The sequence below is a fragment of the Pholis gunnellus genome, assembly GCF_910591455.1.
Source record: "Pholis gunnellus genome assembly, chromosome: 7".
NCBI classification, from domain to species: Eukaryota; Metazoa; Chordata; class Actinopteri; order Perciformes; family Pholidae; genus Pholis; species Pholis gunnellus.
Window position 1 is genome coordinate 4,588,097 of NC_136533.1, and position 22,914 is coordinate 4,611,010.

A 22,914-nucleotide genomic window follows, 5' to 3' on the forward strand; every position below is an offset into this window, starting at 1 on the left:
GGCCACATATGAGAGCCATTATAGGGACTGACTTAACAAAGACACATGCCTGTCAGCCACCAGGCTGGGCTGGGCCGCTCTGCTTATACGGCACACAAAGGGCCCACCACCACTGTGTGTGTGTGTGTGTGTGTGTGTGTGTGTGTGTGTGTGTGCGCGTGGGTGTCTATATGTATGTTTTTGCACATGTGCATGTGTGTTTTTTTTGTGTGCGTGTCAGGGGAATATATATATAAACTGTCCACATGTGTGCGTTTATGCAGTAACATCAGCTGTCTATACCAGATGTTAATATACTGTTAATATCAGATCCCTGTTTATGTGTAAGTATATATATATATATATGTGTGTGTGTGTGTTTGTGTATATATATATATATCAGCTGTTCGGTGCGTTTCTTCACGTTTTTGCGTGTGCATGCGTGCCGGGACGTGTGTGTAACCATATCTATCAGAATGGGGCCTTCGGAAGCGTTGCTTTAACCCGTGGACATCCCCCGCTGGCTCTCCACACCATTTAAAACCACATGACAGGAAACCTTTTCACTTTGAACTACACTGTGCTCCCCCAGCCACCACCCCGGCCCCCCCCACTACAACACCCACGCCACAATCGCTGACAAACACACTGACACCATCAGCGGACAGAAGAGAACGACGGAACGATGAGACAAATGGAAAAGAATGAGCTGAATACTGCCGCCCACCGGGACGTCACTGTCTCCGTCCATAAATCAGATTCAGACTCAGTTTGATGCCAATCTATAAAACTTTCAAAATATATGATAATAAGTCAATAAAAGCGATGCTAATTAATCACTGAAGGTCGGTTAACTTTATTTGCCGTGATGATGCAACAGCTGGCGTGTGTGCGCTGAACACATCAGGGAGTTGCAACTGTTCCCCTTTTCTAGCAAAAACTTTTCCTTTTTTTGGAGGGGGGGTTTCTTATTTTTTCCATCTGGACAACATTTTCGTGTTTCGGATTAAGATATGAACAACAACCGGCACTTCTAAAAAGTGGCTTTACCACACTACAGGCCTCTTCTTTTCAGCTGAAACAGTAGCATTTGGTCAGCTCCTCAGAGTATTGGCCTGAGAGAAGCTCAGGTCTGGATTTGATAAGTGGAAACAGACCGGTGCAGCGCTGCCTGTGTGTTTAAAGCCAACACAGCGTAAACAGCCCGCACTCCAGTGACTAAGCCCTGGAGCTTAGCCACAATAATTCTAAACCTCTGTACAGTAGATAGACCATATGCTCCTTATACTAAGCTGGGTTTGTTCACCAAGAAATGCCGTTGCTTTTTAAAATAACAAGACGCGCACCCAGCTGTGATGCATATAATGTTGAGCAACTTTACAATGAAAACAACTTCTTTGTTTTAGTCTCTTTCCGTACCTTTACTAAACAGCAGATTGAATTCTAGCCGTTTTGGATTGAGTTCCACATAGAAAATGAGCGTGAAACAAAAGATACGGTGGAATACGTTTCACCTGAATTTACAGCAGATGCTTCTGAAGCTCTCTACATGATATAATGCTGCTCTCAAGAGTATCCATGCTTCACAGCGTGGAAGAGGATCCATGAAGGAGCTGCTTTTTATGGTCTCGCTCTCCCCTGGGGCTCAGAGGCCCTAATGAAGTCCGATCCGAGCTTCATTAAGATCCAAGGGTGGGGCCTCGTAATAAAAAGAGCAGAAGAAGAAGAGGAGGGGGAAACAAGCTCTCGTTAACTAGATCACACCTCCGGAGCACAGGGAGATCCAAAGCTCGGGACCGATGGGGGGTAAACGGGGTACGGGACGAGACTGAACCGATTCAGATTGTCTCACAAGCCAATTTAATTCTACAGCACTCCAACCACTTAAAAAACATAAACGGATGAAATACAAGCTGGTTAACTTCCCACATGGCCATCAGCCACAGCGTGCAAATTTAGCAGCATTTGGCTCGCAGCTGGTGGTAATTTCTCGGCGAGTATGTAAGCACATCCAGTGCACACGGATCATGAGCATCAGGTGGATGAGACAGATGTGGGAAAGAAAGAGGGAAGAAGAAAAGGAATCAAATAGAATCAAGGATATATAAAAAGTGTAAATGAAACAAGAAATAGATATACGTATATCTTTTTTTATAAGCATGCGTCTGTGTAGATCAAATATATATTGTTTATGTTCCTCTTTTCTCATCGAGATTTTTGTTGCGATCCATTGTTAACGGGCTGGATTTAAAAGCTGCAAAAAAGAGACAAAAGGCAGAAGAAACAGCATACAGAGGCGTGAGCTGAGAGGAACATAAAGCGTTCGATTGAGGAGTGCATGTCCGGGTGAGGGGGAGTTGATAAATGTTGATAAATAGACAACTGGAGAAAAGAGAGAGTAGGAGCAAGCCTATAGAGGATGCTGGGATATTGATTTCTGACGGATCAATGAGAAAGTAAATGATCCGGCCATAACCAGGGCAATTACTGCCTCACCGCTGTGTGTTATTGTGTGTATCTGCATGACTCCGTAGGAATGCAAGGCTGGTGTGTCGTAACTGTCGTACCTCTTCATAGCAGGCAAAACTTTAAAAGAAAAGGTCACATTCTCTCATGTTATTGTTGTTTTCCAATCACACGTGACCCAATAATAATGGAGCAGGAGGACAATGGGACACTTCAGTTCATCCAGATGGAAGACAAAAGACGAAACATTAGATGGACACATCAGAGAAGAGACGATGGGGAAGAAGGGCAGGAGTCAACTCAAAAATGCGAGCTATGAACAGAGGAAGTGTGTGTGTGTGTGTGTGTGTGTGTGTGTGTGTGTGTGTGTGTGTGTGTGTGTGTGTGTGTGTGTGAGTTGGGGAGGTGTTTCTGCACACTAACCTGGATCTGTTGTTGGAGAATGTTTATCTTGTGCTGCTGCTGCAGGAGCTGCTGCTGTTGTCTGCCGATCTGAACACACACATACACACACGCAAAGAGAAAAAGGGAAAATGTTAATGAAACAATAAAGTCTGACATAATTCTGAGAGGATGTAGAATAAGAAGTTTTGTTTTTAATTCTGGCAAATTCTTGTGTTTCTTTTCTTTTCTTTTTTAATGGGAGAAAATCTTCCTAACTATATTAATAATTCCAAAATCTGCACAAAGAACTAATGGCCGCAGTATAAACCTTGTTCTGAATAACATTTTTTTTTATTGCTGTATAAACTTCTTCTTGCTTCTGGATGCATGGGAACATCAAATCTGGGTAAGAATACATTTTTTGACGGGTGAAAAATTGTCAAAAACAAACAATGTGTTTTAATATTGAGTGAGAAAGACCAGAAGTGAATCCATGCATGTTATATCAATAAGGGCAATAATGTTCAACAACACTAACAACTTCTGGCGTGTTGTGCAGCAGGTTACTGATCGCGCTGCATTCAAGATCAAGAGCGGCGAGTTTCTGAACAAATCTCTTAACTGACACTGAATCTGTGAGATTGACATGTTTACTGGGGGAACCAACAACACCGTTTCTCCCTCTGTTATTTTGATGTAAGATTGTCTAGTAAAAAACATCTGAGGTCAAATGTTGCAGGGCTGAGTCTCAGACAGTGATGGGCAGCTGGGACCGGCCAGTCCCGTGAGGTTAAAATCCTTAAAGGCGCAGCACGTCAACCAGTTGGTCCCGCCCACTCTGCTCCAGAAAAGTGAAGCAGCTGCCTCCCTTTCTTCTTGAGAAGTCATTTAGTACATTTATTCTGAAATATAATTACAGACTGCTGAATGGGAGGCGGCGCCCCATTTGCACACATGTCATATTTCATTAAAGGCAGATTTCTCAGGGTTTGTCTGTAGGGCATTATCCTATCAAGTCTCAACAGCCAAATGACTGGCTGATATTGGAATCTGTCTTTCTCTTCACTCTCTCCCATCTTCCCCGTTCCTTTGTGAAGCCGTGAAAGGTGGAATGTGTTGTGATGGGAGGTGTGGACTTGTCCAAACAGAGCCTGTCGTATGTCGACCTACAGTAACATGTCGGCAAAGAGTGAAAAACAAAGAGCCGCTCACCTAAACGCCTCACTGCTGAGGCGGTCTCTTTTTTCTGTGACACACTAATGTTTCGTGGTCTGACACCTGAAGACACACGTTTGAAGCCACGCACACACATACAGACACACTGAAACATTTTCTTCTTGTGTTTACTTCACAACCTGTTATTGTGGAAGTTTTGGCTGTCATTCCTTTGTGTTATGGTGACATTAAACATAGGAGCATAACGAGAAGGCAGTCCAACAAAGACAAAGGACAAATGTTTAGCGGTCAGAAATCATACTGTTCAAGTTACACTCAAAGTTTGAGCATTACATCGAAACCAATGTGGGTTGCGTGAAGAATCTAAGGGGTTGACAAGATGACTGCCAGTGTAGAAAACACCAAAACAAATCTAATTCTATTTCACAATATTGTGTTTCTTTATCAGGCCTTTCTTTACTTTTTTTCTTGCAAAAGGCTGTATAACTGTGCCTATTTAGGCCTTCTACACATATGCAAAGAAAAGGGAACATCATTTTTCTCAATCTATGAAGAGAGGGCATAAGGAGGCACCGCTTTGTATTATTGAGTTCTTATTTTTTGTTAAATACATTTGCTAGAAGTTTGTCCGACCAGTCGGATCATCTGTCTGCAAATGTATGTTCTTCAGCCGGTTGTATTTGCATCCCCAAATCTCAGCAATTAAGTTAATGATTAAAAGGTTTTACCTGAAAGGAATGAAGGAAAGGACACACTCAGACCCCCCCTACCTGTTCCTGCTGCTGCCTGGCCAGCTCCATCTGTTGTCTCTGCTTCTCCAGCTGTGAGGCGGCCATCTTTTTCTGCTCGTCATGGGCGGAGAGGAGCTGCTCCCTCAGACTGATCAGCTGACCGATCATGGTGGAAAGCTGGTGCTCCTTTTCCTCCAGCGACTCCGGCGTACCTGAACAGGTAGACGGAGAAGGATGGGTTTTAAGTTAAAAAAACACTAAAAACAGGAAAGGTCTGCTGAACAAAAAAAGAGAAACATGATACAGACTGACACATCTTTTTAAAGTAATCTCAAAATCACTGTGGTTCTGGTAATATTGTTGTAAAAACAAACAACATTGAGACATTTGGTGATGTTGACGTTCAACATGCTACTACCTGAAAAGAGAAAGGAATTGAACAAGTTTTCCTTTTTTGGCTTGAAGTAAACAAACTAAAGCATCTTCAACAAAAGTCTTCACGAACCAAAAGCGACCCGAAACAAATCCAATGTGTTTGGCCAACATGAACAAGACAAACTTTAGAAACTCACACCCCCCAAATTCTCATAAATCACGGGGCTTGTAGCTTCATATTACTACTTATTATCTGCTGTCTTGTCTCTGCATGCCATCAGTGTTTATCACTTAGCGTCTGCACACATGAACAATAAAAATCACTTTGAGTGAACCTTTGAAAACAAGTAGCTGTCACAGGCTCTTTGTCAGGTTTATGACGTACACATTCTTGGAAGGTTTTAGTCATGAAGGAGTGCTAACACTAGAAGGACTTATTGAATGTACTGTGTCAGACAACAGACAGTGACAATATACAATTATTACTGTTTCACCAGCATCATCTCACATCAAAGTCCCACCACACTACCTGTGTCTTTAATAAACATTCTCCCCCTGTTTTCTCCCAGTTTGTTTTTACATTTATTTTTTTTTTTGCTTCATCAGGGGGTGACTCCAACATCGGATATTTAGGGGAGTAGCCACCCAGGGACGACGTATTCACCCAGAAGTTAGCATCACACTGGTTCGCTCTACAAAAAGCCAATGGTATTTAGGATTATTGTACAAAAAAAATAAGCTCTGTGGCAAACACAAGTTATGAAACTAACATGTTTTGTTCAGCAAGATAATGAACACAACTTTTAGGGTTTTTGATATGCAATCAGCAGAAGTTAAGGCTACAAAGAAGAACTACAAGATGACATATTGTAGTCTCATTCTGCCACATGTTAGCAACCGTCTCTTTTGAGATGCGTGAAAGTTTAAAAAACCAAAAGAATTAATTACTGAAGACTTTTATATCATAGAACAAAAGGTTAAAAACAATGTGCTAACCACAGACCTCATTTCAGGCATCGAAACAGAAACCCATTCAAATAACCTATTGACTTTGAGACGAGGGGACGAGGTAGCGCTGTAGTGCTGACTCATTTCGGGGTTTTAGGACTCATTCCGGCAACACTCTGTTCCAAAACTATAGCAGAGAAGGTGGATGTCTTATATAAGACCGTGTATCGTTGTTGTACGTGTTGAATTTCAGCCACATAACTGGCCATTAAGGCCATGTTGTTTTTGAAGCTGCAGCGGGGGAGGGGTACACTTCAGCCACAAATGTCTGCACATAGAAAGACTCCTTTTATCTTACCTCATACTTGAATGTATAAGTTCAATTTAATTTGTCCAGCAACATCCCTTAAACCCATGAGGTAATTTATATCAGCTGCAGCATAGGCAGCACAAACCTGCCTGACCCTTCTTCTTCTTCCTCCTCTTTAGTGAAAGCAGACCACTCATGTCCAACATGGTGACACGTTCTTGGTTTTCTGTGTCAGTGTGTGTTTTCCTTATTGTGGGAATAGTTACAAACTCTCTCTCTCACACACACACACACACACACACACACACACGTTCATCTTGTTTGTGGGAGTGTGTGTATATGTGCTTGTGTACATCCACACTGAAGTTTATCTTGTTTAGAAGTTCTTGCTCTTGTATGTGTGTGTGTGTGTGTGTGTGTGTGTGTGTGTGTGTGTGTGTGTGTGTGTGTGTGTAAGGTCTCGCCCTGGGGCCATGTAGGGAGATTGCAGGGTGGCCCCAACACTACCTGCATACTAACAGAGTCTCCATTGTAGTCCTGTCAGGCCCCTATTGTACCCCAGACTGGCCCCACACACATATACATACACACACACGCACACACACACACACACACACGCACACACACACACACAGAAATTACCCCTCAGCAGCCCTGTATCAAAGGCAACATTCTCCTCTTCTTGTCCCTCTTTTTTCATGCTTTCATTCTTCCCTTTTGGGGTTTTTTCCCCAAACGACCTCCCCATCAGTTACTCTACTTCCAAGTCCACATTCTCCCTGTCTCCTCTCCTCTCCTCTCCTCTCCTCTCCTCTCCTCTCCTCTCCTCCTTTCTTCCCCGCTCCTTCTTTGCTTTTCTCTCCTCTCCTGTCCTCTCCTTATTCCTCTTCTCATCTCCTTTTCTCTTTCTTTCCATCTCCTCTTCTCTGCTCTCGTGAGTCCTTCTCTCGTCTTCTTTCCTTTCTTTTCCTCTCCTCCTCACCCCTACTATTTCTCTCTTCTCCTCTGCTCTTCACTCTCCTCCTCCTCTTCTCATCTCCTCCACCCTTACTTTGATACTCTCTCTTTACTTGCTCATTTGTCTTGTCCCCTTCTCTTCGCTCATCACCTCCCCTCTTTTCTCATCAGCACTCTCAATCACCTCTCTGCCGAGTCCCCCCTTTCCCTCTCTTCATCACCTCCTCTCTTGTCCCCTCTGCTCTTATCACCACTCTAATCCTCCCTTCTTCACCCCTCCCTAAGTCTCTTTGACCGATTCAGTCTTGCAACACTGATGGATACTTCATAATGCTGTCATGTCTTAAAACACACTCACACACACACACACACACACACACAGACAGACACACAGACTTCTTCATATTCCTCTACATTTCTTGCAGGGAAGTGAAGCCTGTTGTGTAATTGCAACAACTGCGATTACAGCTCCATGATTCATCCTTGTGGATTACGGGTCGTGCATTCCAAAGGTGGCGTCTTGCTTTCCTTCAACGCTTCTGGCACCAATAATCATCAGACGTTTTCCGTTTTGCATCCATCAGGATTATTCCCGACACCTGCTGAGGGCACCAGCCAAAACAGAAAGTCATTAACTGCTTTCTCACTCTGTTTGGACGATTCGTCTCTGAACCGAGACCTATTTCTGCATGTGCTGTTTGTTAGTTGTTACTGGTTACACAGTGTTTGTATTTATGGGAATCAAATCCAGCTTTTTGTTTTATTGCGACATATTAATATCACTAAGTAATAAAAAAGCATTGCCACAGTAGAATGTGTACTTAGAAAATGCAAATCAGTGTCTTTGTCAGTAATCTAGATCTTCCCTAAACCTCCATTGACCCATGCATGTATAATGTATAATAATGTTGTGTATTTTTATAAACTCCACATTTGTATTTTATGGCAATCATTTTCATTGATTGTGATTTACTATTATTCAGTTTTACTTGCACTACTGTTTTCCAAGTTAGCAAACCCCCAAAAAAGTTAACATCCTTTAGACTTAATACTACTTAAAAATACTTTAATTTTTTTAATTTAATCTTTAAGTTAGGTGTAAAAAAAGAAAAGAAAAAATAGTTTTTAGAGCAACGATACTGTATATTGCATTACCTTATGTATCAGTGTGTATTTACATGCCTACAGTATGTGAGTGTATGAGTCATTTTACAGAAAGAAATTAAATAAGATAAAATAAAAATGAAATAAATCATTCTTTTTTCTTATTGTTAGTCTATTAAGTTTAACGATGTGGATTCAGACTTTATACGGAAAATCCTGTCCCAGCCACTTACACAAACACAACTTATGACACACACATGCCATGACACAAATATTCAAACACACATACGAACCATCACACACTCGCATTATCACACTTCATGACGGCCTCGGACTCCTTGGGCTTCTGCCAAACCATCACGTTTCATCCGTGCGCCAAACTCCCAGCATTCCTCTGGATGACTAAACCTTCGCCTCAGTGTCACACCACAAAAAAACACTCCGACACTTGACTTCCCATCAGCCCACAGGCCCCGAGACAAAACCGGCCACTTCCTTTTTTTCTCAAAACAAGTGTCATGATCTGCCCAGGGCTAGCTGGGTATAAAGATATCACATTTGATCTGCACATATTCACTTTTACTGTAAACAGCTCACTTCTCCAGACAGTCAGTTGCATATATGAAAATAAAACAGTTGCAATGGGTAAGATGCTCGATTTAAGCGACTCTTACATTTCTGTGTGCTTATTGCTACCAGATGTTCCAGCTCCTGCACCTGACAGAATAATCAGACACATTCTACCCATCTGTTCTAATGAGCTTTTTCACTTTGACTTCATATAAAAAAAATTAAGTCAATTAAATTAAAAGCAAGAAATTAAAAAATTTGGTAAAACTTTGCTCGCTTGTCTTTGGTGGAAAAGTCTCACCAAGGGGTGAGACGATGGAATTGATCAAAGCATCTGCACACTTGTCTCTATGGTAAACACATCTAATCACATATATATCTATACATCCTACCCAACGGGCCCCAGTGCTTCCTAAAGTTCTAAACAAACAAAAGTCAAAAGTCCTATAATAATATAATATATTATTAATATTATATATTATATAATAACTATAATATAAGTACAATATTTGCAAAACACAAACTGATGCACTTTTATTTCTTTCCAGCTCAGCACTTGCAATAGTTGCAATAGTTGCAATAGAAGAGTGAAATCATTCTGGGCACATTCCCAGATGTGTATGTGTGACACAGTGAGGCACGTTGTAGTTAAAAAGCATACAAGCCTTTTCTGAGATAAATATTATATTTGCTGTACATTACAAGCATGTTATGCGTTCATGAGTCGTGAGATGAGAGAGAAAAAAAAGAGGTCATCTTTCTTCTTTACCCTAAAAATAACTGCGACTGAACAAATAGGTTCAAGTTGTAGACACAGAGCAACAGTTGTGTTTGTGAATTTAGGTCATCCAGACTGGGCTTCGTGTCAGCCGTCGAGAAATAAAAGACTCAGACGCTTGAATTCAACCAGAGCGTTGCTTTGGTCAGGACGCAGCTGGACGAACAGAGACATCTGTGTGTGATCCTTTATGTGCATGCATGTACTGGTACATGCTATATTTACGCATGGTATTAGTCTCTTCAACTAACACACAAGAAAATTGATATACTGCACATTCCAGCTTTATGAAGAGGACAAGCATGCTGTTTGTCTCGGTTCTAGTTGCCTCCATCGAAGCTCTGACATCGTTATGGTTTTCTGTCACGCAAGTAAAAGAAAAAGTAATGTCATACTAACTTTTAACTGTCAGAAATACTGAATTACACGCATCTAATAAAAGATCCGTGAAGCGACGATATACCACAATACAAATAAAAAAAGATCTTGCATCTTACAAACCAGCAACATATGAGTGTTTAATGTCAGATATTAATATTGTCCGTTCACTGTTTAGTGAATTCCTGTATTTATCTTGTGCACGTGCACGGGAATGTGCATGCACGTGCATGCACGCAGACAAGTAAGTGCTGCCAGTGCCTAAACATAACCTTACCAACGTTTAATAATGTTGTAGTCACTACAGGTGAATGTGAATTGCAAGATTGGATGTTTTGGCGGGAAAAAAAATATAAATACGCTATAAATGAACAATTCACTAATACATTCAGTACCAACCCTTTTTTTCAATTAACAGAATGTCCTCACTATGTCAGTGGAAACTAAAATCCAGTCGGCATTATGTTTCCCTCAAAAGCTGTTGCTGCACATTAGCTGTATATAAACCTAAATCTAGGAGACAGGGTTGCTTACACACATGCTTCCGTCAAAGTGGTTTGTTAAGCTATAAAGATATACTGCATGTAAAGTTGAACATAGGTTGAGTTCTGGTGTAACATTTCGTGTACAGCACTTGAAAGTGAGTACCTCAGGGCAGCAATTGTCCTGGATCACGTGTTTTCCCTCTAATGCATCGTTTGTCTCTGATGGTTTTCATCAGACTCTGATAAAATATGCTAAAAGTTGGGGGTTTTCTAGCTAAGTTCTGCGACGGTGATGATCTGACTGAACACTGATTTGAGCAACCCAGTCACCAGAAAAGAAAATGGCATAGTATGTTTCTGCAAACTACACGGTACGTTAAATGTCGACTTTTCTGAAACAAAAATATTTCATAAAAGTGTTTCATATCAGCTTCATATCAAGCCCGCAGAAACACAATAAGACAAGTGGTTGACACTGTGACACAATTCGTTAGGTTGAGGCAATAAAACTCGATTAAAGTTACAAAAAACATGATAGTTTGTATTAAAATAATAATGTACCAACGTAATGACCTCTGTAAGTGCAAGCCATGAGAACTGAGATAAATTTTACAGAAGTTGTGAACTGATAAAAACAAACAGTTTTGTTTTTATCATGAAATATTAAGTATCAGATGATCAACACTGTAGACCACAAAACACCCAAAAGAGGTTTTAAAAAAAAAAAATTTTAAATAAAAACCTACAGCAGAAAGATACTGCCAACAAAATGTAAGTCAAATACAGAACGGCCTTGAGCAGGTTATTTGATCGTTTTTTTTTTTTTTTTTGCAAGTCTATGACTTCCAGTAAAATACAGAAAAATATTAAAAAAAGAAAGTTGAAAAAGTCTGAGAGAAGAGAAATCTAGCACTTGACCTGATCTTCCAAAAAAAGAGAAAACATTATACAAGTGGAAATTATAGGCCTGACTTTTAAATGAAAAGAAGTCATAACAAGTGGATTTTCAACTTAACAGTTGGTCTTTTTTAAAATTTCTGTAACGCAGACTGAGTGATCAGTTAGATGTTTACTCTACATAACAGATGACAAGTGCACGTTTTGCAAAATGTGTTTAAGAATATACTGTATGCGTAGTTTCCTTGCATATGCATGTGAGAGAGAGAGAGAGAGAGAGAGAGAGAGAGAGAGAGATCTCTGTCTCAGAGTGAAAGTCAATGTCGGTGCTGTTCTGCTGCAGAAGCCTCTCTGTCGTCCCATTTTTTCCACTTTCCACAGAGGAAATGCTTGCCATTTCAACGGGAGACGATCACAAACGGTTTCTCTCACTGAGAGGAGCTCGACTGCCGAGCGGTTAGCGACTAATGTTACGGCACACAAACAGAATTTAATGCAGCGCAGGAGACAGAGAGCAGTTGTCTACTTAAATGTATCAATCCTCCAAAATAACGCGTTTTCTGCCAGTGTCTGTTATATTTCTTTCATTCAAATAGTGGGCTCACATCATTGGAGACACTTCAAAAAAGTTATAAATCTGGTCGGTCATCAACCTGACATTTCAGTCCGAGCAGTAAGGTTAGAGGGATATCAAGCAGATATTGTTTCCTCATTCTTATCACCTACTAGCAGTGAGCATCACGGGACAACTTGATCCAATTCTATATGCAATAATAATCTCTTGCTGCAGCCGCTGAATGAGATTTTAACAATAGACCCCCCCCCACAATGCAATGCTGCTATTTGGACTTTCTTCGGTGCAGGTCTACCTTTGTGCCTTTGTGCGATTTATGGCTTCATGAATGTGCAGCCTCTCTCTTCATACACACCCTTTAATCAAAGTTACAATCATAACCCCTACAGTCTAAACCGGCCTTCACTGCTTTCCATGGCGACAGGTAGGTCACCCACTTACTCTTTTTGCTTTCCTATGCAGAAACATGCTGAAAATATACACAGGTGAGAGAATTACAGCATGTTTGACTGTTTCTTACCCTTGAATTTTGTTTTGTTTTGCCAAATGGTGTCTTTTCTTGTCCACATATGCTCTTAGAAATAAACGTGCTGACTAGAACCATAGAGGGTCCTTCAGCTTGTCCCCATAGGAGAACCCTTTTTGGTTCCTGGTAGAACCTGTTCCAGCTGGAACCCTTTCAGAGGGTTAGATGTTGTGGGCTAGAACCCAACATAAAGGGTTAGAACCATCTGTCCAAAAGGTTCCACACAGAACCCCCATGAGAGGTTCTACATATAGCCCTAATACCCGCCTATGAATATTTTACAAACTTTTCATACCGGCAGTGATGCAAATAAAAAAAATTCCAATAGATTTATTTGCAGTGAAAAATCGAGTTTGTTTCAGAAAAAGTTCCTTATTCACCATAAAATATTTGCGTTCCGTGTGATAGTACACATGACACACACTACCAAGAACCCTTTCACAATCCAAAGGTTTCATCTCGTACACGGTTCCACATAAGACTCGTAAGGGGCCAGGACTGATGTGGTGCAGTGAAACCAACAACAATCATGGGTCAGAAGAACAGTTTTTTGGGGAGGATGTGGGGTTGGGTTGTTATCTTTTAACACCAATGCTTTCAACGATCCTCCAAGAACTCACTTCTTCTTTGGATGAAAATGGTTCTTTTACATTAAGAGTTCTTAATGGAACCCTTAGTCTCATAAAGAGCCTTTGAAAGACCCTTACTTTTAAAAAAGGGTTCTTCAGAAGCAAATGGTTCTTGGTCCTCAGCCCTTCAGGAAGAACCCTTTTGGAACCTTTATTTCTACACGTGTATACCGTTCGCCTGTGTGTATAACAAGATTCCTCAGATGCTTTAGCATCTGCAGGTTTCAGAAATGTAAGACTTTTGGCAAAAAAATGAAAAGCAAAGGTGTTTTCCTTCTGTCTTTCTTTTTCTTACACACCTACTCTTCCCTCAAACAGCCAATATACAGCATGTATTGATGTGCCACTTGTTGCCAGAAGGCCAAAGTGAAGCAGACAGTTTTTCTGCATCTAGTAAACTTTGACATCTCATTGTTTGCGCGTGTGAAAGTGGATGTCGATTTAGTTGTAGCTGCACATTTGGCCTTGGACGTGGATGCTCTTACCTTTGACCTCCCCCAGCAGTTCGTCTGCATTCAGGCGGTCAACGCGCTCCTTCCAATCCTTTGAGAGGAGCCTTTCCATGCAAGTTGGTTCTACAAAAACACAGAGAATAATCACCTTCACTTTTGATGTTGTTGTTTTTCAAAAAACAAATGCATGGGATGCGCCTGATGAGAGAAAACTGTTTGGTAAGTTCGCTAAAGATGCCTGAGAACATTCAGAGTCGCTCACAAAGAAAAATCCCAGAAAGAGTTGAAAGGACAAGAGAGATAACAGCCCATTTCTATGAATTGTTAACTAAAAATAAAAATAGAATCAGGACAAGCAACCATTTAAAATAATAAAAAAATCCAGCAGCCATCCAGCTGAGCGGTTGAGAATGTCCGCATTGTTCTGATTCGTGGCTGTCTTCTTCTCACAATGTGTCTCATAGCCTCAGGATAATAGACATCAGAGACACGTGGTACCAGATTCATAAGGTCTCATTTGTTCAATTGGAGTCCTGCTGTGAACTTTACTTAGACAATGGGAACTTTTCAATTCTTCATCAGGCGGATAGCAGAGAGAGAGAGAGCGAGAGAGAGAGAGAGAGAGAGAGAGAGACATGTGCAAGCATGAGTGTTTGGGTGTGACTTTTCCACAAAAGAAAGACAGAAATGCACAAAGTAAAGTAGTGCATGCTGTCAGGTATCAGATGGGGGATGTAACTAAGTACATTTACTGTTTGAGGCACTGGTACCGAACTGGATTTTTACCATTGCAAATAAGGATTTTACATGAACAAAAAGTTATTAATATATAACACATTATTACATTATTACTTAACTACCCATCTGTTTCTATAAAGTGGTTAAAACCAGCTGCTTCTCAACCAGCTACAACATAGAAATGTTGAATGAGTCTGTATTAGAGTAATAAAAAGATAACAATAACAGGAGGCATTCCGCTGTATAATGACCACTTTTGCTTCTAATACTGTGTACTCTTTGCACAGTTAATACTTCTCCCGCCACTTTCAGGTGTACAATACCTGTGTGAGTGTGTCTGCATGTGAAACTGCTCCCTTGTGCATACTGTAAATGTCCACGCACCGGCCCTAGTTAGTGTTTGTGTATATTCAGTTTTTTCGTGCCAGCGGACGCGCCACAGATGGTGTCACGGTCACGCAGGGGCCCAATGCCGAAGCCTCAGTCACCAAGGACGTCAAAAACACACACACACACACACACAAAAAGGAGACATTCTTGGGCGCTGTGTGGAAAACATGCGCCTGAGGGCTTGCCTGATTTAGAATGGTTAAGTCGGACAATAGCTCATTTGTGGAGCCTTTATCCTGACAAAAGGCGCTATAGGCATTCATAAGGGCACATGGCCTATTGTGAATGGCTTAATGTGTAGTTTGTGCGTATGGGACCATTGTGTGGTCAAGCGATGCCGTCCGCCGTCCGAGCACGACTTCCTCGTTGAGTCCATTAAAGCCTTGCATGTTTACAGTCGGATTATGATTGTTGTAAATAAGCTAATGCAGCCGTCCAGATCACATGGGATCAATGTAAACAGGGGGGGGGGGGACAAAGGCAGCGTAGGGAGCTCCAAGACAAAGAAACAACTTAAAAACTACAGTAATAATGGTGATTTCCCTTATTTGGGGAGAAAAAAACAACGGGTATTTCCAGACAGATGGTCCACATTGCTGCAAAATAAGGGAATTAAGATAATTTCCCCACCCTCAGGACAATGGAATCCACCCAATCTTTCATAGTTTTATCGGACAAGTGACTCTACTGGATATGTATTTGTGTATCTTTGGTTCAATGGGGTGATATTTACTGCTGGTTGGGGGGGAAAGCTGGAGGATGGGGTCAGGATGTGAGGCTTTTCTTTTCTTTTTTCCCCATCACAAGACTGAAAGACGCCGATGTGCACTCGTTCAGCGAGCCTTTTATAAAACAAAATTAGGGAAGCGCAATTTATGGGAGCACTTAGGGAGGAAAATACAACCTGTAACTCCAAGATACATCTGCATAAGTCAACCGCGTGTGTACTCCGATGCACAATTTATACCCCCCGTACCAATAAACAGATCAGACACGTGAGGGATGGGAGGGGGTGAGGTGTAAGTGCGGAGAAAAAGAGGAAGAGAGGAAGAAGAGAGGGAGATGTTACCCTAGATGGCTCTCTATCTGTCCCCGCGACCGAGTCGGGGATCAAGTGCTGTTTAGATTGGAGGGTGGATAAAAATTCCTCGCTGTCAGAACACCGACTTTATCAAGTGGGGGAGAAATGCGGAAGATGGATGGTTTTGAAGAAGAGGAGGGAAAGGGAGGATGAATGGGGTGAGGAGAGAAGGAAAGGTAGATGAAAAGGAAAAGAGAGGGGGAGACACGAGAGAGGAGGGAAGTGAAGGACAGAAAACGTCAACAAGGGGGAAGGTGAGTTGAGGAGCAAGATGATGAAGATGCTTCATTTTCTCTATAAGTACAGAGAGTTGAGTTTGGATGGGAGATTAGGAATGTGAGGAAGTAGGGAAATAAAAAATAAAAAAGGAAAGAGGAGAGCTAAAAAAGTAAGGAGAAGATGAAAAAGCCCTTGCAAATATATAAATACTGATATGTGGATGTATACTGATGATAAAAGGTGTTTTATTTCTATTATCTTAAACTCTTCTATTAGAACGTGAAACTTTTTCTAACCCTTGGCCCTGAGATCAGAGCTTTTAATTGGTTGTAAACCACACGGTTTCAACACCAGCGGGGAAAGAAGACAGGGAGGAGAGATGGAGAGAAGGGATGGTTGAGCAATAAAACAAAGTGAAGGAGACATAGAAGGAGGGTGAAGGAGATAAGAAGTGGATAAAGAGAGAGAGAGAGAGAGTTGTAGTAAATCAGCGCAGAGGCAGGCAGTGAGCCGGCGAGCGTTTACGGTAAACACACTTTTATCACCTGTCCCCACGCCAACCTGCCAAGAGACAGTGTTTTGGGTGTTTTACACGAGCCACAGGCAACTCACTGTGTGTGTGTGTGTGTGTGAGGCAAGCATCAACGCTCCCAAAACTGCCACTGCCAAGAACAACACAGTGTGCCACAGGCCTCCACTCAGACTGAGTCTCTCTCTTTTTCCCTTTTCTCCCTCTGTTTCCATGTGTTTAAACGTTTCTCATGGAATGGACTTTTCAATAAAATGTTCTTAGTTGAGCACCAGTGTGAGTACGATCCCATTTCTAAGTCTTCTTTCAATGATATCCTCAATGTTTAGCAATGGAAAAAATAAATAGGAGTCTAGTAATGTAAGTATGTAATGAGATTTACGTTATGGCCACCTCTTTGGTACCACGATGGCTCTAAATCCAGCAATGGAGTTGTAGCAAATTCGAAAACGTATCATTCGTCACCATATTTGCCAAATTCATCCACAATTGATTCAGAATCTGAACTTGATTTCTGGAGAATCTGCACAAGCGTAGTTTTAGTCGTAGCCTGTTAGAGAAACGGATTTTAAGCTAGGTGACTGACTATTTCTTTACAAATGTTAAGAAGTACTGGGAGTTGGAAGTTAAAAAAAAATAGTTGTGACACTAAATATGTTTATTCGCTTGCCAAGATTTAACAAACTGATAACACTGTCACTGTCTTGACCCTAAATATGAAGCTAGAGCTAGCACGCGATTAGCTTAGCACTAAGGGGAGGAAACAAGGGGAAACAGCTAGCCCGCGTCTAGCTAAAGTAAAAAGACATATGCCTACCAGCACCTCTAAAGCTCACTAATTAACACATTGTAATCTGGTTGTTTAATTTGTTTAACTATTTTCTTGGCCTGTGACTTCCTGAGTTTTCCCGGTTTGCTAGCAACCTCGCGTTGACGACAAGCCTCGGAAAGGTTGGGGGTTTGCTCGACTTTTCATTTTGGGTTTTCTGAAATTAATTAAGGGTTCCCCATTAATGTGCTGGTTGCCACAGTATAAGTCCTAAAACCCGGAAATGAGTTAGCAACTTTGCACCTTCCGATTCCCTCTTCTTAAAGTCACTGGGTTTTTGGTTAGATGCCTGAAATAATGTCTGTGATTAACACAAGTTTAAAAAGTTGTCACAAGTTACAAATGACTAAACTTACAAAATGAGACTACTAAACGTCATCACACCGACTAGTCCGCCTTTGCAGATTCGTGTGTACTTGTGCTCATGCAGCCGTGTGTTGTAGTCAGTTAGTAGAGTTCATTTGTGAAGATTATCTTGAACTTATTTTCTGAAGTAATCAAAAAAAGGGGAAAATCCGATTGGCTTTTTGTCGAGGGAACCAGTGCGATGCTAACTTCTGGGGTTGGCCTACAAATAAAGTCAGCGAGAGAGACACATCCAAACCGGTGTATACATCGGTTCCTAATGCTGTTATTAATAAATATAAATAAATAATGCTTTGTATGTGATGACAGTTTTGTTTAATTTTAGGCTCCCTATGAACTTTTATTTCCCGTCAGAAATTCAAAATTCAAACAGACTCAATAACATCTATTCTAAGGCATTAAAAATGATAAATAAACCATTGAAAGCTCTTGGAGATGCAAGGGGGGTTGCTATGGCTATATGTGTAGCATCAGCACCTTTGTGTCTTTGAATTTTTATTCAATAAATAAACTTTTTGTACTGACGATTCAGTGGGAAAAGTTAAACGTCCATCCAACTGTCACATTGAAGAAATGTCAACACAATACCATCACACCGTCTGTGAAATATCATACGTTGTTTCTTTTATCAAGACAGGACACGCCTCCATTGTGGTTGTATAGTCAGTCGATAGATATATTTATCTTGCGTTTTGATTCCAGGTGAAATTTGACCATAATTCAAATACACAACAGAACAGAAACCGTTCTTGAGAGAGACTTTCCATTTGTTTTCTGACATGCTGTGGGTCTACATTCGAGAAGCCAGTTTGTTTGCTTTGTAGAAGTATATTTCATTCACATTTTATATTTGATGACATTTCAAAAGTTCTGTTTTAATTTACTTGGCATTTGAATGGAAACATGGCGTCTGTTTCACTTTCTCTCACACAATGTACAGTTGCCAAAGCTCAGGAACCCTTAAGTCTGCAGTCGAAGCGCCAAGGTAAAGAGAGAAAAAAAACATTAATCTGAAAAATTAGTTAATGTTAACAATAACAAAGACCAATGTGTTAGTGGGTGCCCGATGTTTGCGTAACACACCCACGGCTGGAAAAAAAACATTTTGCGTCTTAACTTCGCTACCGAGCGTGTGTAAATGGAAGCTGACAGCTACACTTTGCACTTCCAAATTTATGTCAGTGGTGTGACTTCAGCTGCGGACCCCACAGCATCAGAGAGGAAAGACGAGAGAGAAAGAGAGCAAGAACAGGACAGAGAGCTGAACTGGAAATAAAGAAAGATGAATAATACAGAAACAAAGGACGATATTAAAGAAAAAAAAACAGAGGCAGACAGATAGGAAGAAAGATACCGAGCGACTGACTGGAGTGAATACAGCGAGAAGAGGCACAGAGAGAGCAGCTGTCCTAACAGCTGGCCAGCAGGATTGATGTCTCAGTGAAATAAAACTCAACATATGTCCAAACATGAGGAGACAGGCCAGCCAAGAGGAGGAAAAAGATATACACAGACAAACGCACACACACACACACACACTCACGCAAACACACTGATATGAGAACGCTCTGAAGCACTCGAACATAAATGCGCGCCACACACACTGATTAAAGAATGCCAGTACGCTACTGAGATGTTTAATTGCACATGTTATAACACACACATGCACACTTTCAATGGGCTATCACTGCTCGCTTGGTGTTGTAAAGCCATTAAACTGCAGAGTGGTTAGCCTGACTGCGTGTTAGCGCGGTGTCCGTTTCACACACACTATTTTCATCTGTCAGATGACACCCAGACTCTCTTATCGCAGAACATGGCCTGAGAAAGCAGCCGGCCCTCGATGCTGGACAGAGGGGGGGGGTTCCTGAGGGATAGTAGCCCTGTGTAACCCTCTTTTCAAGCATCAACCCCCACCTCACACACACACACACACACACACACGCTTACACGCACACACATTCTTTTGCTACTCCAGCAGAGCAGGCCAGCTGTAGGAGCCACATGTAGGCTTTGCGTGCACTGCAAACCACAATTTCAACGGTAAACTGATGCTCTAATCCAGGTTGATTTATGACGAGTGCAGCATGAACAAACTTTAATTTTCAAATCAATTTAAAAAAAGACAAGGTTTTTATTCGAATAGATGCAACAACTCATTCCTGTGAATTAAGAATTTGTATATAAAGTATTAAAAGTGAGATCTGATATTTTTGTGAACTTTATTTATATTTAACAGTTAATCTGCTGATTATGTTCCTGCTTTTATCTTTTGGTCAGTTTGATGATTAATATCATCACAATTTTGCAAAGCCAAAAACTTCACATTTAAATTGCTTGTTTTGTCCAAACTCCAACATATTCAAACTGGGAACAATGCATTGTCGTTCCAAAAATGACCTAAACAGTTAATGTATGGTCAAAGTTATTGTCATTATTTAAGCTCTAAAGTAAACTGTAGACAAGAGCATGTTGAAGTGAATTCAGGTATCTGTTTCATTGTTTCTTCCTGTTCTGACTAAAACTGTGATGCACAAGCAGCCTGTACATCATCTAAAAGCATTATGGGTATAAATTCAGTAGAAATTAAATCTACAAAATATCAGTACTTGAGCAAGTACTTTAATGCATGTTACATGTTGCATGTTGAACTTCACAATACAAGCAATTCAATATTACCTCAACTCAATATTTTGTTATAAAAAGTTGACTCCTTGAAAATTCTTCTGCATTTTGTTTTTCCTGTTCTGACCAAAAAAAAAAATGAAATACAATTCAGAAGTAGCCTGAAGATCACCAATAGAGGTTATGGGTGTACATTTACATTGCACACAACCTAAACTCTTGCTCTGACCTTTGACCTTCACAAAAATGATTGCTATTTGACCTCACCTGCAGTTTAGAGAATTAAGTCAGGCCCCAACTTTGCCTGGATCCAGCTTTGATTCGCACTGGGGCCACCCATGTTAAAAATACTTACAAAGTAGTCCCTCCCAGCGGCGTAGGGAAGTTTATGTGATATACGGCAGCCGCGCTGCCAAAGGCGCCCGCTTGAAATCCTGCAGCCCTTAATTAGATAGAGTTTCTACTGAAGGTGTGAGATTAATACTAGGAAAGCTCGGCTGCTGATCCCTGCTTTGCAGCCAGAGAGGTCCGGTCTGTCCCGCATTACAGCGCTGATGTCAGCAGCTATGCGGCCTAATAGTCTGGATGTTAGGAAGCCACGTCTGTCCACCAAGGGAAAGCACTGTGTTAGAAATTAAACTATAACTGTATTTTTTCAACAGGAACCCTATTTTCCTACGTTTGCCTGATTCTGTCAAAGCGGAAAACTATCAAGTAAGAATGACTGATGAGCTTTAAGAACTGCATCAGCTCGGGCGTATGATGCACCGCAGCAGCAACAAAGTCATTTTAGATTTAATTAATTTAAAATGTAAAGTAAAACATCTATTCACTGGTTGATGGCAGTGATTTCATATTTCATTTATCCTCTCCCATTTTCAGGGTTTCATTTTTTTTCTTCTTTTTGTTTGAAAAAAAACAACAAAAAACATAAATGGTCTGTTTATGAATAGAAATGACGTTTTTCCCTAAGAGCAAAGTGTTGTGGGTTTTGTGAAATCCTTGTATTTAGACTGAATGGAAGAAAACTCTATTGGAATATGTGATACTGAGAAGAAAAAAAAAGCTAAATCAATAAACACATTTAAATCGGTCGTCAGCTGTCAAGATATTGATATTTTAGACTTTAAAACATTTAAAAGTCTCTACTCTTAGGTCAAATCAAACAACTGGGACTCGAATGGACTCACGTCCAGGGTGCAAAATTGCTTCTTTGTCAAACGCACGCTTTCAAAACACCAGTTCAAGACCCAAGCTTCTGGTTCCACTTTAGGCATGATATATGAAACCCTACCCTACTTAGCACACACACACACACACACACACACACACACACACACACACACACACACACACACACACACACACACACACACACAGACAGACACGCAGCGCGATGTGTGGTTCAGACACAATAGAAGCGTTGTTTTGGGTCGGGCCCTTGGGGGGAGCTGATGTGGGCGGACCCTGTGGTTTAGGTCACAGATGAGAGATGGGGGGGGGGGGTCAGGGAGCCAAATATCAGCAAAGGGGGGGCCTAGTGGTGAGTCTGGGCCAAGTCGAGAACCGCTCAGCTGACCAAAGAGGAGAAAAGGAAAGTGGATCCAACATGGCCACCTGAACCACCAACCGCCCGATTCACAACCTCACGATCATGCAGTTCAGTTGGAGCAGTTGGAGTTTCCTTTATGCAATTGACCCGATTTCAGACTTAAAATGATCAGCAGCCGTATCGATGAAGCTTCCTGCTACAAAGACTTGCTCCTAGTGTCGGCGTTCTAAGAAAGAATCTTATATTTACGACTTTTTCTAAGACTGTCCCTTTGCGGTTAAGACAACATCCTGGTACAGATAAAGGTATCTTGGCACTTAAGAGAAACCTAAAGTGAAAAACCAACGGCGCCGCTTATATAGACTGGCCGGCATTCACTGAAACAGATTTCTGAAACTGATGGAACTGAAGCTGAGTCATTTTAATGTTTAATATCAAATAGATAAATTACTAAAATGACCATCATGGTAAATAAACACAAGCAAATAAATATAATATGTGAATAGGCTGCTGCGCCTGTGGTTTCAAACATTTTCCAGGCTTCCTTTGATTTAGTCAACAGAGATGTTCATTACGTATAATAATACTCATAATTGCACCATGATGAGAAACTAAATTGTTGGATTTGGCCGATTGGTTTCACTGTCCATTCTATGCCCATTATCACGTCAGTTTTCTTTTCTTTTGGATCAACCAATCACAGCTCTTTAAAAGAGTGAAACCACACCTCCTCACTAAGGACTCACTGTCCCTTCCTCGCTCAGAGCTGCTGTGAGAAGTTTCCTAAATCCCTCCAGAACTAGAACTCCTTGCTGAAATAGTTCAGGCTTAGTTAGGAGCTCTCTGAGAGTATTTCTCTGAATGTT

General features: G+C 41.1%; 1 protein-coding gene across 1 annotated transcript in view; it reads right to left on the bottom strand.

Moving 5' to 3' along the window:
• Positions 1 to 22,914, bottom strand: part of LOC306698169 (transcription factor SOX-6-like) — a 106,989-nt gene that overhangs the window by 34,512 nt on the left and 49,563 nt on the right. Inside the window, exons 5-7 of the mRNA XM_079162373.1 lie at positions 13,753 to 13,842; positions 4,776 to 4,948; positions 2,869 to 2,937 (exon numbers count right to left, since the gene is read on the bottom strand). Of these exons, the coding sequence (XP_079018499.1) occupies positions 2,869 to 2,937; positions 4,776 to 4,948; positions 13,753 to 13,842 (332 nt within the window). The remainder of the gene's footprint in view (positions 1 to 2,868; positions 2,938 to 4,775; positions 4,949 to 13,752; positions 13,843 to 22,914) is intronic.